The sequence below is a fragment of the Drosophila ananassae genome, chromosome XL (genome assembly GCF_017639315.1).
Source record: "Drosophila ananassae strain 14024-0371.13 chromosome XL, ASM1763931v2, whole genome shotgun sequence".
NCBI lineage: Eukaryota > Metazoa > Arthropoda > Insecta > Diptera > Drosophilidae > Drosophila > Drosophila ananassae.
This window is the reverse complement of record NC_057931.1, coordinates 12,542,585-12,557,702: the sequence shown is the minus strand read 5'-3', so window position 1 is coordinate 12,557,702 and position 15,118 is coordinate 12,542,585. Positions and strand designations below refer to the sequence as shown.

Genomic DNA, 15,118 nt, shown 5'->3' with positions numbered 1-15,118 from the left:
ATATATCAATATATATATATATATATATGTATGAACCCAGCTCTCTTTCTATATAGATCTATGAACCAGTTTATATATATATATATATAGCCATTAATAATGAACAGACACACATCTATGACTCTATAAATAAATACATATGTATACGGTATATATAAAACATATATATAAACCTGCAGCATACTCGGCATGTATCTGTTTGGCGGTAAGTTTTGTAAATTTTTGGACGAATCCGGACTCGAACGCGAGTGCACGTGTCCCGAAATAATCAGCCGGCATCCGCAATGCGAGTGCGATCGCAAACACTTCAACAACATTTTGTGGGCCACAGTCACAGTATTCCAAGTAAGAACAATAATACAGCAATAATACAGCCCACCAAAGTCCCCAATCCTGTAACCATTATCCTGTAACTTGATCCAGAATCCACTTCCCAAACACCCACCTGCCGACTCCCCCTTTTTTGGAAACAACAGTTACAACGCCACCTATATATCTAAATCAGTCTTAAATTCTTGCGATTATGACAAAGTATTTAACAAATTCTTACCTATAGCCACGAAGTTCCCAAGTTTCTAGTTTTCTGCTCTCTTATTCAGCTATTTGTTTGGTTCGATTTTCTTTATACCCAAAATTATAGTCTATAACCTAGTATTATCTTATCCTCCTCCTGGTTATCGATTTTCAGTTTATTAGTTTTCTTGATCAGCTATTCTTTTCGACGATTTTTCTTTTCGGTTCAGATGCCAGCAAAAATGTAGACGTAGTTTGGTCCACTCTCATAATCGATCATTCACCTACCATTCATCACAACACCAACAAAAGGTTTATCGATCCAGGGCCTGTAAATATTGTGAATAAAATCGAAGCTTAACACTCGGACAATGTCAGTGTATGTCAGCTTGTCATCGATATTCAATGTCAACACTAGAGATTTCAAGTAAAAATAATCATCCTTTCAATAAATGTTATCAAAATTTCAACAAAAAACAATTTATCGATAAATTCGATTAATTCTATTGCTGCTTTGACATCTCTATTATGCGGAAGCCATTTTAAATGTGAAACAATGTCTGATCATAAAGATTTGAAGTGAAAAGAATCATCCTTTCAATAAATTTTATCAAAATTTCAACAAAAAACAATTTATCGATAAATTCGATTAATTCTATCGTTGCTTTGACATCTCTATTATGCGGAAGCCAATTTAAATGTGAAAGAATGCCTGTTTTGAAGGCCTTACACTCTTACATAGGCCCCTTCTCAGTTTTCTCTCTCTCTCTCTTTCTGTTTCTTTCTCCATCTCTTTCTCTCTGTGTCTCCCTATTATTGTCGTCTCTTTCGCTCACATACACCACATACCACATAAGCCAAGCAAATCGTTATCAAGATGCTTCAAATTTTGTTGCATGATTTTGGGAGCTCCTCACTTGACTCTGCTTTTGGCTTTCCGGCTTTTTTAACGCCATACATATATACTGTATGTGAGACCAGAATAAACCCACCAAGCCACCAAAAAAAAAAAGAATCATATAACATATATTCACTGTATATATTTGATTTTAAGTTTTTTGTTTGTTCGTTGGTTTGTTTGTTTGTTTGTTGGTTCGTTGGCTTGTTGAAAACGAAACAAAAAGAAAGTTTTTATTTCAAAATTTGCTGCTGCTGCTGCTGCTTTTCTCCCTATATCTCCTACCATCTCGCTACTTAACTTTATATATTTCCAAAGATTTAATAATTTGTTGCTAAGCAAGCATCTATATTAAAAAAAAAAAAAACACAAAAAAGCGTTGTTTATACTTGTATCTTTAAAGTTGCTTATTCGCAATGCAATTGTACAGCCACAAAAGTTTAGAAAAAAAAAACAAAACAAACCCAAAACAACAAGAAATTTAATTTGCCTTTTTTATAAACCGCATAAAAATTTTATAGCATTTAAAAAATAATTACAATTGAATTTAAGAAAACCCATTGGCACTCTGTGTACAAAGCAAAATTAAAATAACTCCAAAAATGACAGAAAATCCATTAAAAATTTACATTTTTTAACAATTCCTATGCAAGCATTTTTTGCGCCTTTTTGCTTTTAGTGTATTTTTGTATTAGTTGTAATATTTTTTAGTTTATTTTTAGTAATGCCACACCACGAATTATTGTTTGAAATTTCTATTTTTTGAGCAGCAAATTTAAAGGGCTACTTGAAAAATATTAGAAGCTCTTACCAGCTTGAGGTATTTGAATATTTTGCTTAAAAAGATCTAAAAACATCCTTGGTACTCGTATTTTATTTTGCTTGGCTTTTGCTGAATTTATATTTCATTTTTTATAGGATTATTTAAAAAAAAAAACGCCCATAAGTCAGGTTCTAAATTATTATTTTGTGAAAAGACCCCAACTGCTAGTGTTATGTGCCCACCAAAAATTCAATAAAATTTATATACATATATATATATAAAACATGATAATTATTAAACAAAATATATATATATTTATATAAATTTTAAAAACACTGTTTGCCGTTTTGCTCGCGCTCTCTCTTTCTCTATTCTCTCTGTCTGTCTCTTTCTCTGTCTGTCTTTTGTCTGACATTTTAACATTTAACATTTTAACATTTAAAAAAAAAAAAAAGAAAGAAAATATATTTTTTTCACTTGTACTTCGTATTTACTTCCAAACTTTCTGGTTTTTTGGTTAATTTTTGTACTTAATGCCACTCACCGCAATGAAGAATATTTCAAAATTTGTTTATTCGTATTTTGTTCTTTTTTCTTTCGCTTCTTTCGATATATAATATATATCGATATGTGTATCACGACCTATATATATACATATTTGAATATATATATATATAAATACAACCAATGCGTACGTATGTTATATCTGCACCACGTTTGCCGCCCTGCCACTGCAACTGCCACCGATCAACAACAACAACAATAACTCAACAATTCTACAAATTCCAACAACAACAACAACAACAACAACTACTACTACTACTACTACAAAAACCAACAACAAAAAAAAACGCAAAAAAAAAATGAATTTTTAGATTCTAACACAAGAGGATTGGAACGTCGTACTCTTCAATGGAATGGAAAAAACAAGTCATTGGGCCGCATTGTACTTTGTGGCCCTAATGACGTTCGGCAATTATGTGCTATTTAATTTATTGGTGGCCATTTTGGTTGAGGGATTCAGTTCAGAGGTAGAGTTTTGCCAACGACATCCCCCCAACCCCTGAGTCCTTGTCCGACCCCTCCATCACCACCATCAAACCTTTGAAAAACCTCTCAAAAGATCTCAAAAGACATGATCTAAAAAATGGATATAAGTCATCTATGCTTTCAACTTTTAGTTATATTAAAAATTATTTGAAAAATAAAGGTTTTTGAAATATTTTTAGCAAGTTTGAAAAACAGATTAAAAAGAAATAGATTCACAAATCAGTTAAAAAAGCTATTTTTTCTAGAAAATTGGTTAAAAAATGGAAAAAGAAATCTAAATATTTCCAAGTTTTTAAGGGAATTTTTCGAACTTTTACTTCAAAAACAGTTTTGAAAAAAATAAATTTTGCACAAGTTTTTTTTATTTATTTTAAGATATTTGTTTCTAGGTAATCAAGTATCATAGCATAATCAAGATAATAAAGTATTAAATAAATAAAATTATAGATTAAACAAATTATAATTTTAAATATCAAAATATACAAATTTTGTTTAGAAAAAAATACAATAAAAGCTGAAAGCACAGTGAGAAATAACCTCTATGACCCCACCTTTGACCCCAACGATCCCCTAACGCTAACCAACCCAGACCTGGAGAAGTCTGTGAGCATCCGCGCAAGGATCCGGCTAACCTGACCCTGACCCTGACCCTGACCCTGACCCGACCCACAACCGCATCCGGCAACCGGTTGACCCGAAAGTCTAATTTTGAAATTTTGATTCCCTCAGCGAAATGAACGTCGCGAGCGCGAACAGCGCGAGTTGGTCAAGAAGCTCCGGGAGGAGACCCTGGCCGAGAACTACAGCGATGGTATGTACGACGAGTCCCGCAGCGAGGCGGACTCCTCGACGACCAATGACAGTTACTATGAGGTCCGGAACCGCTGGCGATCGGCGGAGGATGTGCGCAAGGTAAGTGCTGTGCCCAGGATATCCGCCAGAGTCCCGGCTTGGAGCCGACTGTCAGGATGTCAGGTATGCCTGTGAGTGGTCTCGTGAGTGCCTCGTCTTGCATGTAAATAGCATGTTGCCGAAAACGAGATAGTATGTATGTGTGTGTGTGTGTGTGAGAGTGAGTGTGTGTGTGTGTGTGAGAAGTGCGTGACTGATCCTAGTTGAATCCTAGCTGCAGGACTCCGCCGAGCTGATCATCGAGGCCAAGAACAATGCCCACCGCCAGCGATTATTGCAGCCGACCCACGACTATCAGATCAACGAGCTGCCCACCTCCTCGAATGCACCGTTATCCTCCGGCGAGAGGGACAGAGAGGCGGGCGGCAAGCTGGGACTAGGACCGCTGGAGGAAGCGGCCACCTCGTCAGCGGCAGCCATGGCGGCGTCCCAGCAACTAGGCAGGTCATCGCGCGGCGGCCTCAAAAAGGTAAGAGAAGTCCCTGAGACAATCACCTGGAGAGAATCCAAGAATGTGACCCTTGACCCCGCTCTCCACCCCCCCCCCGCTCTCCCCAAATACAGACATACTCGATCAAGGAGCGACGCAGCGAGGCGCCACGCCTCTCCAAAATCCGTCTCGTCCGGGATCCGCCCATCATCACAACGACGGCGGCCACGCCCCAGGACTCGCCCAGCACCACCCTGGAGCCGGGCATGAGCTTCCGCCAGTGGGGCGACATGGAGGTGGGTTCGTTTCCCCCATCCCTAAGAACAGTGTTGCCAAGTGACAAAAAATACACAAAATTTGATTTTGAAAAATACTAACTACTGGCAACTCTGTTAGCCCAAAATCACATGAAATGAAATAAATATTAATATTATTTTGTATCCTTTCCGACGACAGCCCCCCAGCTCGCCCTCCCCCTCGCTGCTGCGACCGCCGAACATCTTCAGCGGAGGCCAGCGCAGCCTGGACGAGGGCATACCCTCCATCGATCTCATCCCGCCGTCGCCGGTTCTGGCCCACAAGCCCCTGAACATCCTGAATGCCAGCCAGTTGGGCGTGGGCGTGCCGGGCGGAGGTCCTGGCAGCTCCACGGGCAGCATGCACAGCCTGATCATCGACGACATCTCGAAGAGTTCCAGTTCCACGGCGGCGGCGGCAGCCACGCCCATTTACGTGCCCACCATATCCTCCGCCCAGGCGGAGGCGCAGAGCTTGAACGACGTCAGTCTGGGTGGCAACACTGGCAACGCCTCCACTAGCGGCAGCTCGTCCAGCGAGCGCCTGCCTCTGGCCCCGCCACCCCAGGGCGGGTTCAAGCAGCGCTTCCGGCGGAGCAGCTCCAAGAAACGGCGACCCGGGTCCGGAAACGCCGAGGAAGGACACTTGGGCATGGCAGGAGCTGCTGGGCAGGATGAGGACGAGGAGCAGCGTCAGCTCAACAACAACGGCGACAACAGTTTCCTGCTAAGAGGTGGCGGAGCAGCCGGCGGCAGTCCAGGAGGCGGATCAGGCGGCGGGGCAGCCGCCAGGGACTCGCCGAGCACCTCCAAGGAAACGAATCGTCTTAGCCCCCAGAACTCCATCCGACGTCTCTCGAATACCCTGAGCATCGGCAGTGGACCTGTGGGGGGCGGAATGGGAGCCGGCAGCCGGAGAGCTTCGGCCTGCATCTTCAACTCCCAGGTGTACCAGAACCTCAATCTCAACCAGCCGCCGACCCGGCTGCGTCCCGGTTCCGGCCAGCGCAGGATGAGCTCCATCGAGCTGGCCTTCAGCAAGACCTCCCACCTGAATCTGCACAACCTGGAGGCCAACCGGAAGTCCCTGTCGTACACCAACTCCAAGATGGACCTGGACAAGTGGCACAAGTCGTACGGCAATCTCAACGAGCCGGACACCATGCTGCAGCAGTACATGGAGGCGCGGGACAAGCGCAAGAACTCCATCAGCCACTACAATCTGAAGAAGCGGCTGGAGGAGAAGGAGCTCCAGCAGCTGCAGCAGCTCCATCAGCAACAGCTGCTCCAGCAGCGCCAGGACTCGTTCTCCTCGGCCACCCAGCAGCCGTATCCGACACCGGGTCACTCGGCCGGCGGCTCACATCCCAGGCTCTCCAAGGACTACCAGCAACAGCAGCACCAGCACTTGCAGCTGGCGGCGATGCAGTCACATTCCACGGTGCCCGGCGGGGAGCGCTACTCCAAGCTCAAGATGATCATCGAGCAGCTCACCCCCAAGCACTTTACCATCGAGCGCGAGGACTACTCGCTTTATATATTTCCGGAGGAGAATAGGTGAGTGTGCGGCGAGGAGGGCTTGGATTTCCATGTTTTAAAGGGTATCCTTTTTCAGAGGGGTTTTTAGAGAGATTATTAAGAAGTTATCCCTTCCTGAAATAATTTGGTTAATTTGTGACTAATTTTGAAAAAAGAAGACTTGAAATTTCATCTAATAGCTTCAACATTTTTTATGAAAATTTTTATTTGAAAAGGATATGAGAAAATACTATTTTTCGGAAAGTATATCCTGAAGAATAATACCTGAATTATAGAATAATATAGAAGATACTCTCAGATTTTTAGACTTTAGAGACTAATTCCTCAATAATGGACTGGAGATAGTTTATAGTTTTTAAATTATTTTCAGATAGTTTTAAGAGTTGTAGAAATCTAGTTGTGGAATAGATATTATCCATCAGAGATTTTAAAAAAATGTTTGAAAAGAGTTACAAAAAAGTAAAAAGAAAGGATTAACTTTTGAAATTGTAGCCGAAGATTTCTGGATTTTCTTTGAATTCTTAAAAAAAAAGACATAATTCCTTAAAAAGAAGCTGAAAACTTTTCAGAAAACATAGGATTTCCTGAAGATTATACAAATAGGATTTCTTTACAACTTTTTCGACAATAGTTTTTAGTTTAAAAAAAGGACAGAAAAATTTCCAATAAATAATGCAATAAAAAGAACATCTCTTGTAGTGTATCCTCAGAATCCTTGATTTTGAGATTTCGAACTTTTCCGTTCGCTTTCATTGAGTGGAAAATTGAATTTGAACTTTGTCTGCAAGTTGTCCTGCGATGTCCTTGGCTGTCCTTGGGTGTCCTTGGGTGTCCTGTGCATTCCAAATCACTCACCTGACTCTGTCTACTGTCCCCCCAACAGATTCCGGCAAATCTGCACGTGGTTCGTGAACCAAAAGTGGTTCGACAACGTGGTCCTGCTCTTCATCGCGCTCAACTGCATCACCCTGGCGATGGAAAGACCAAACATCCCTCCAAGCAGCACCGAAAGATTGTTCCTGTCAACAGCCAATTACGTGTTCACCGTCGTCTTCACCGTCGAAATGTTCATCAAGGTAGGAGATGTCCTTTCTACTGAGATATCCTTTAACTCAAAATTCAATTCGAAATTCGAAGGTTGTGGCAACGGGCATGTTCTACGGCCCGGATGCCTACTTCACCTCCGGCTGGAACATCATGGACGGATCTTTGGTTACCATTTCCATAATTGATTTGTTAATGTCCCTGATTAGCGAATCGAGTCCGAGGATATTTGGGATTTTAAGGGTAAGTACGGGCTCAGGGTCCATGGCAGAAGAATGCCAAAAAAATCGCAAAAACCCGCCAGCAGCAGTAGTCAACAATCAAGCAATCAAGCAATCAATCAAGCAATCAAGCAAGCTATCAATCAAGCAAGCTTTCAATCAAGCGAATGAAAACGAATGCTTCAGCAGAACATCTACAAGAACAACCAGAACAGCTACAGAAATATCAATATATACATACATATTATGTATAATATAAATATATAAATATATATGTATTCCACGTACTTGCCACGCCCTTGCCACGTATCCTACGACCACGCCCATTATTTGGCTCGATCTGATCCAGAGTTCAGAAAACAAGCTAAACTAAAAATACCAAAAAAAATACCAAATGCCCGCTCGCTAAATTGCTATCTGTCTCTTTTCTGTCTGCTGATTGGCGCTATCACTATATCTGTCTCTCTCTATTATATGCTCTTTCTTTTTCACACACACACACACACATACACATACATACACCTGTTCACTAACACTCTCACACTCACCAATACTCCAAGGATAACACTTCACTTTCTATAAAAAAAAAAATAAAAATTAAATTTCCAATTTTTTTTTTCAATTTCCATCACATCTCGTTTCGAACCCTCTGCCTCTCTCTCTCTCTCTAAATATCTTATGTATATATTATATATATAATAAATTATATATATTAAATATTTAACTCGATAATTCAGGTAAATTTCCGCTCCTATATGCGTTAATCAGCAAAAACTGAATTCAATTTGTTTTCACTATTTGTTAAGTGTGCGTAGACCCCCCCCCCCCCCAAAAAAAAAACAAAAGTTAAAAAAAAATATATATATAGTAACATCAAAAAAAACTCCCCTCAAAAACAAAAATATTTAAAAACAAAATTCAAGTAATTTGTTGACTCGCCTTCATTGAGTATTTTATTGTAAATAGTTAATTATTTTATTTTAAAAAAAATCTTTCAAGTTCAACAAAAATTTAAGGATCTATGACACTTTTGTAACTCAAAACTAGTCCTTTCAAGGACTTTATCAACAATAAGGACTATTTAAGTGTCATGGCTCTATTATCACTTTTCTGTCATGGATTGTAGCAAGAAATTAAGCCTCGTTTTTGAAAAGTGCCTTTCCATTTCATGCTTTTACAAAATATTTGACTCATGAGTATTCCATTTTTAACTCATATATATTCCATATATATTCCATTTATATTCCACATATATCCGATGTAATCACACTCCCCCCACACCCCCATCTAGCTTGGCCAATTTCATCCCAAAATGTTGACTGTTTTAACTGTTGTTAAATGGCCCGAGAAAGTCATTTTTTGAAAATTGAAAATATCAAAAAATTCAGTTTCTAACAAAGTGTTTTTTCTAATAATTTTATTTATAAAAAATATTAAAGTTTAAAGTCTAAAAACATTGGATATTTTTGATATTTTCAATTCTTCATTAGACTGGGCGTGCGCTTTTTTTTGATTTCATATTTTTAATGGCTTAAAATGTATTTTACACTGTTATATTCATGCTTTAAAACAGTGTTGCCTTAAAAATAGGCTTCAAGGACATTTTTTTAAGGAAGTTTCAAAGTAAGAAGAGGGAATCGTATGAAATATAAGCCTTAAGCTTTTCTTACTTTAATTTATACCTTGAAAAAACTGCCAAGCCATATTTAGACACTTATTCTATTCAGAATATTTAAAAATAACACAAAATTTGTAATTTTAAAACATAAGTAGTTAGGGCAACACTGTTTCAAGACGCCATCTGTCAGCCGAAGGTTGTACTTCAGCTGCAGTGCAAGCAGTGTGTATGCTCCACTGCTTGCCATACCGTTTTAGCCAATGCACGAACCAGCCATGAACCAACTCATGACAGTCGACTGTCGTCCTTCTTTTTCTCTTCTTTTTTTTTTTGGTCGCTGCCACTTCCGGTGGCGGTGTATATCCTTGCAGGTGTTTCGACTACTCCGATCCTTGCGGCCGCTGCGGGTGATCAACCGAGCCCCGGGTCTGAAACTAGTCGTGCAAACACTCTTATCGTCCCTGCGTCCCATCGGCAACATCGTGCTGATCTGCTGCACCTTCTTCATCATCTTCGGTATCCTGGGCGTGCAGCTGTTCAAGGGCACCTTCTACTACTGCGAGGGCGAGAACATCAAGGGCGTACGGAATGCGGACGAGTGCCGCCGGATACCGGGCAATGTCTGGACGAACCGGAAGTACAACTTCGATGATCTCGGCAAGGCGCTGATGTCCCTGTTCGTCCTGAGCTCCCGCGACGGTTGGGTGAACATCATGTACACCGGTCTGGATGCCGTCGGCGTCGACCAGCAGCCGATCGTGAACTACAACGAGTGGCGGCTGCTGTACTTCATCGCCTTCATCCTTCTGGTGGGCTTCTTCGTGCTGAACATGTTCGTGGGCGTGGTGGTGGAGAACTTCCACCGGTGTCGCGAGGAGCAGGAGAAGGAGGAGAAGATCCGGCGGGCCGCCAAGCGCGCCCTCCAAATGGAGAAGAAGCGGAGGAGGATGCACGAACCGCCCTACTACACGAACTACTCGCCCACCCGGATGTTCGTCCACAACGTGGTCACCTCGAAGTACTTCGACCTGGCCATCGCCGCCGTCATCGGCCTGAACGTGGTCACCATGGCGATGGAGTACTACAAGATGCCCTATCCCCTCAAGTACGCCCTCAAGATCTTCAACTACTTCTTCACGGCCGTCTTCATCCTGGAGGCGAACATGAAACTGGTCGCTCTCGGCTGGCGTTTGTATCTCAAGGATCGCTGGAACCAGCTGGACGTCGGCATCGTCCTGCTCTCCATAGTGGGCATTGTCCTGGAGGAACTGGAAACGGAGAAGTTCATCCCGATTAATCCGACAATTATACGCGTCATGAGAGTCCTGCGGATAGCGAGAGTCCTGAAGCTCCTGAAAATGGCGAAGGGAATCAGGGCACTCCTGGACACTGTGATGCAGGCCCTGCCCCAAGTGGGCAACCTGGGACTGCTGTTCTTCCTGCTGTTCTTCATATTCGCGGCACTGGGCGTGGAGCTGTTCGGGCGGCTCGAGTGCTCCGACGAGATACCCTGCCAGGGACTGGGCGAGCACGCGCACTTCGCCAACTTTGGCATGGCTTTCCTCACATTGTTTCGCGTAGCGACTGGCGACAATTGGAACGGCATCATGAAGGACACGCTGAGGGATAATTGCGATGACGCGGCCGATTGTGTACGCAATTGCTGCGTCAGCTCGGTTATTGCTCCCATATTCTTTGTGATATTCGTGCTAATGGCGCAATTCGTTTTGGTGAACGTCGTCGTGGCTGTTTTGATGAAACACCTCGAGGAGAGCCACAAGCAAATGGAAGACGAGCTCGACATGGAGGTGGAGCTGGAGCGTGAGCTGGTGCGCGAACAGGAGTTTGCCCAGGAGCAGAAGCTGTGCCAGCAGCTGGCGGAGGCGCAATCTAAGGCGGCACCGCCCCCGCGCCCCCTCGCCAAGGTCAAATCCCTGCCCAAGAACTTCATCTACAGCACCCCCTCGTTGGACAAGAAATTCCCCGCACCGATCGGTAGTAATCCCGGACAGGGTAGCCTCACCAGTTCAGCGGCCACTAATCTTAACCAGATAGCTGGCAGTGGAAGTGTAGGAGGAGGAGGAGGAGGAGTTGGGGGTGCGGGTGCCCGCCGCCAAACCGTTCAGTACTTCAATCAGCCACCGAATCCAAGCTCCCTGGCCCTCGGCCTCAGTCTGGCCGAGATGGGGGGCACGCTGACGCCTCAGGCGCTCGGCGCCCGGCTGGGCGAGCCCTTCGGCGGCCCAGCGACGGCAGTCGGAGGCATACTAACTGGCGAGCCCTCAACGGCCGCCGGCCTCCCGCTACCGCCGCTGGACGGACGCCGCCGCGGGCGACGCGCCTCCGCGGCCGCCGGCTTCCGCAAGCGCGGCGTGCTCTCCAAGGAGCGCTCGCTGGACGAGCAGGCCATCCGACGACGCAACCTGGAGGCCAAGCGCACCAGCTGCGACTCGCTGCCCTGGGGCGGCGATGCCCTCGACTACCATCGCCGGGGCACCATCTTCGAGAGCCTCGAGTCCGGGGCGGAGGGCGTTGGAGGCGGAGGCTCAGCCACCAAATTGGAGGACACTGCCTCCTACGATATACGCAGTGTCCGAAGCGCCGATGTCGGCCACATGGAGTCCTTGGACGCGGAAAGCCTCTCCGTGGTGAGTGCTCTGGTGCCAGTGCCCCTGCCGCCGCCTCCGCCCCTGTCCCCGCCCACAATAACGCCCTTGCCCACGCCCACACCCACCCAGCGCCGACCCTTCGGCTGGTCCCAGTCGGTGGACCAGGGATGCATGCGGAGCAGCCTGCTCCTCTCAGTGCCGCGCTCCATGCCGCCGAGGAGTCGGAGCGGCAGCACCAAGCAACTCTTCAAGCAGCAGGCCCTGGACGAGGACGCCGACATGGACGAGAACTCGCTCCTCTTGCCAACCACCAGCCAGGGATCTGGCTCTGTTGGATCCGGACCGTCAGCGGGTCCTGTTCCACCACCTGCCAAGCTGGACATCCCGGAGGGCGTACCCGTCTCCGGGGATATTCCGGGCCTGAGCAAATCCGACTCCTCGGACATCCTTCGCATCATCAGCGAGCGCCGGCGAATGGACCAGCGGGAGCAGCAGGATCTGGAGAATGCGGAGGACAGGGACTGTGACTACAAGGAGCTGTTGTTGGTCAAGTCGCCGCAGTCCTCCATGGACTAGAAGGGGTATCATACTAGCCGGGTTTGAAGTTCAAAGATGAAAAATATGAATCTCTTTAGTTAGGACGACTGTAAGCTATCCTTTTTTTTTGAGGTCCTTCGATCAAGCCCGGCTTAAAAATAATGAAATTATAATAAAAAAAAATACCTTAGGGAATTTTTTTTAAACTACAAACTAATAACTAAAAAACTATAAATCAGTATTGCAGAAAAGAATTAAGAAAAGGAGCTAAGAACTAAAATTAAAAAAGAAAAACTCTAAAATCTAGTAAGCAAAATTGTCAACTGTTTTTAGTGCAATCCTACGGTTTTCATAACTTTAAAAAATATTAAAGTTAAAACTTTACACAAAAAAAAAAACAAAATATAACAAACTAAAAATGAGAAAAAAGTAAGAGAATCCGAAAATACAAAAAATTAGCTAAGTTTCAAAGTTGATTAGAAAATGTTTTCCGTTTCAAGTTGTAGAGCAGACCTGATTATAGATATGTGTGTGAAAAAAAAAAAACCAAAATCCAATAAAACACAAGAGTTATATAAAAATGTATACACATACATACATACCGTTATATATTAGGGATACTGCATACATACAAGAAATAAGAAATAAAAGCATGCATGATGGAGATTTGTGAAGAAAAAGTAAAATCATCAACTCTGTGATTAGCTCTTAATGTTTAAATGTTTATATGGAGAAGGAAAACGGTCACACTAACTAACAAGCAACACAAATACACACTTGGTCACACTGTCGCAAACACAAATACACATTTGGTCACACCACGTACCACACTCTACCACAAATAAATGCTGTCTGTATATAGAAACGCCTGTATGTATGCAATATATTTGAGTGTATTTTACATAGCCTAGCCAATGACACAGAAACAGCATACTTATATACTAAAGATATATAATAATATATGTATTATTGCCGCATCGATAAGCAATACTGTATAGTCTCTAAGATCAGGAAGCCCGAATCAGTAAAAAAAGCAAAGTACTTGCGCTCGAAAGTGTCACGGAAAAGGGGAATAATAATGAACTTTGTGCAAACGAATTTACTTAGGTACTTAACTACACTTGGACAAAATATTAATAGACAATCTATGCCCTATACCCCCTATACATCACCAGTTTCCTCTACAAAAGGCTTCCAGAATAGAGAAAATGATAGCCCCTCCCCCCCTTAAAAAAAAAATAGTGCCAACGCATTAAGGGTATTCATAAAATGTATGTGTATGTGTGTTTTTTTTTTTTTTGATAAATATAAATGGATAAAAAATATAAAAAAACTCTTAAAACTAATCACTAAACACTACAAGAAGAAGCAGAACTTTAAGAAGTAGCATTTATAAAAAGTGGAAAGTGAGGAAAGTTTAGTAGAAATTTAATGGTTAATGTTTAATGACTAAATAGTAAATATATATATATATAGAGTGTATATATGGAACTATCAACGAATTACAATAGAGTATCAGGATATTTCTAGGCACTTGAACAGGCTAGAAGGGCACTACTAAAGTAGTAGAAAGCGCAGTAGAATGCGGAGTAGAAGGCGGAGTAGAACTTACACTTACTCAACACTGTCAATTTTTCAAACATGATCTAAGCTAAACAACAATTTTTACACTCTTTGTACACACACTGTAAAAAACAAAAAAAACTAACTAAGAAGAGCTCTCCAGTTTAGATAAACTTTAAAACTTAGAAAAGGGAAATTTGTGAGGACAAAAAAATTAGTAAGCAAGGAAAAAATTTAATTATACGATAATTTCATCTGTGCCTTTCTCTACGAATAAAAAATAAAAATTATACAAATTTACGAGATTCGTCACTGTCTCCATTCTGTCTCTTTCGCTTAGTCTCAGTCTCAGTCTGTCTCTCTCTGTCCCATGCACACAAACACTCAGACTATCTCTCTCACACACACTCCCAGAGTTAACGGTAAAGCAATCCAAGATGGAGTCACGGAAAAATGCAACTCTGAAAATTAAAAAAGAAAAACTATTTACGAGGCAGGAAGAAAATAATTACTTAGAAAATAATTAATAAAGAGATAAAATATAAAAGATAAAAAATAAAAATAAAAAAATATAGTTAAAAGCATGATGTTTCTAGGTTAAAGCGCTAGTAGTTTTGAGCATTTTTTTTTTGAGTGTGTAATTTTTGAAAGTAGCTGCTTGGAGTAAAAAAACCAAAAGAATTAAAATAATATTTCTGTATGCCTTTCAGTTGATTGTTTTTAGTTTCTTAATTTGAAATGCAAAGAGTAAAGTACACTAAAAAGAATGTTTCTTCTTGTTGATTAATAATTAGGTACACTGCTACAAAAACATATATGTTAATTCAAGAAACGAAAACGAAATCAAAAAATGGAATAGCAAGCCCACAGAAAACCTAAAAAAAAACACACACAGATAATTAGTAAAAAGTGAGTTGAATTTAAAATTAATAGCCGTAATGGCCGAATCGAAACGCGAAAGTAAACTAAATTGCTTTTAGCTCCATGCCGTAAATTCTTTGAAAGCAGAAACTAAAAATAATACCATTAGAAGTGAAATTGAAATTAAGAAATAAATAAAAATAAAAACTAACTCAAGCACTATCCTCTGCTGTACAAAAAAAAAACAAAACTAAAAAATGGTAA

At 42.2% G+C, this 15,118-nt stretch overlaps 1 protein-coding gene across 10 annotated transcripts in view; it reads left to right on the top strand.

The window, feature by feature from the left end:
- The window catches only part of LOC6503023 (voltage-dependent T-type calcium channel subunit alpha-1G), a 104,474-nt gene extending 89,413 nt beyond the window's left edge, over positions 1–15,061 (top strand). For 5 of the 10 annotated variants that reach the window (XM_032453095.2, XM_032453093.2, XM_032453099.2 and 2 more), the window contains 9 exons: positions 180–345; positions 3,050–3,205; positions 3,954–4,136; positions 4,351–4,605; positions 4,701–4,862; positions 5,023–6,419; positions 7,285–7,477; positions 7,539–7,688; positions 9,656–15,061. In XM_032453095.2, the coding sequence (XP_032308986.1) occupies positions 180–345; positions 3,050–3,205; positions 3,954–4,136; positions 4,351–4,605; positions 4,701–4,862; positions 5,023–6,419; positions 7,285–7,477; positions 7,539–7,688; positions 9,656–12,469 (5,476 nt within the window). In that variant the 3' untranslated portion in view covers positions 12,470–15,061. Of the gene's footprint in view, positions 1–179; positions 346–3,049; positions 3,206–3,953; positions 4,137–4,350; positions 4,606–4,700; positions 4,863–5,022; positions 6,420–7,284; positions 7,478–7,538; positions 8,494–9,655 lie in introns of those variants that run through there. The other 5 variants (XM_032453101.2, XM_032453100.2, XM_032453098.2 and 2 more) reach the window with 3 other exon arrangements.
- The last annotated feature ends 57 nt before the right edge of the window (positions 15,062–15,118 follow it).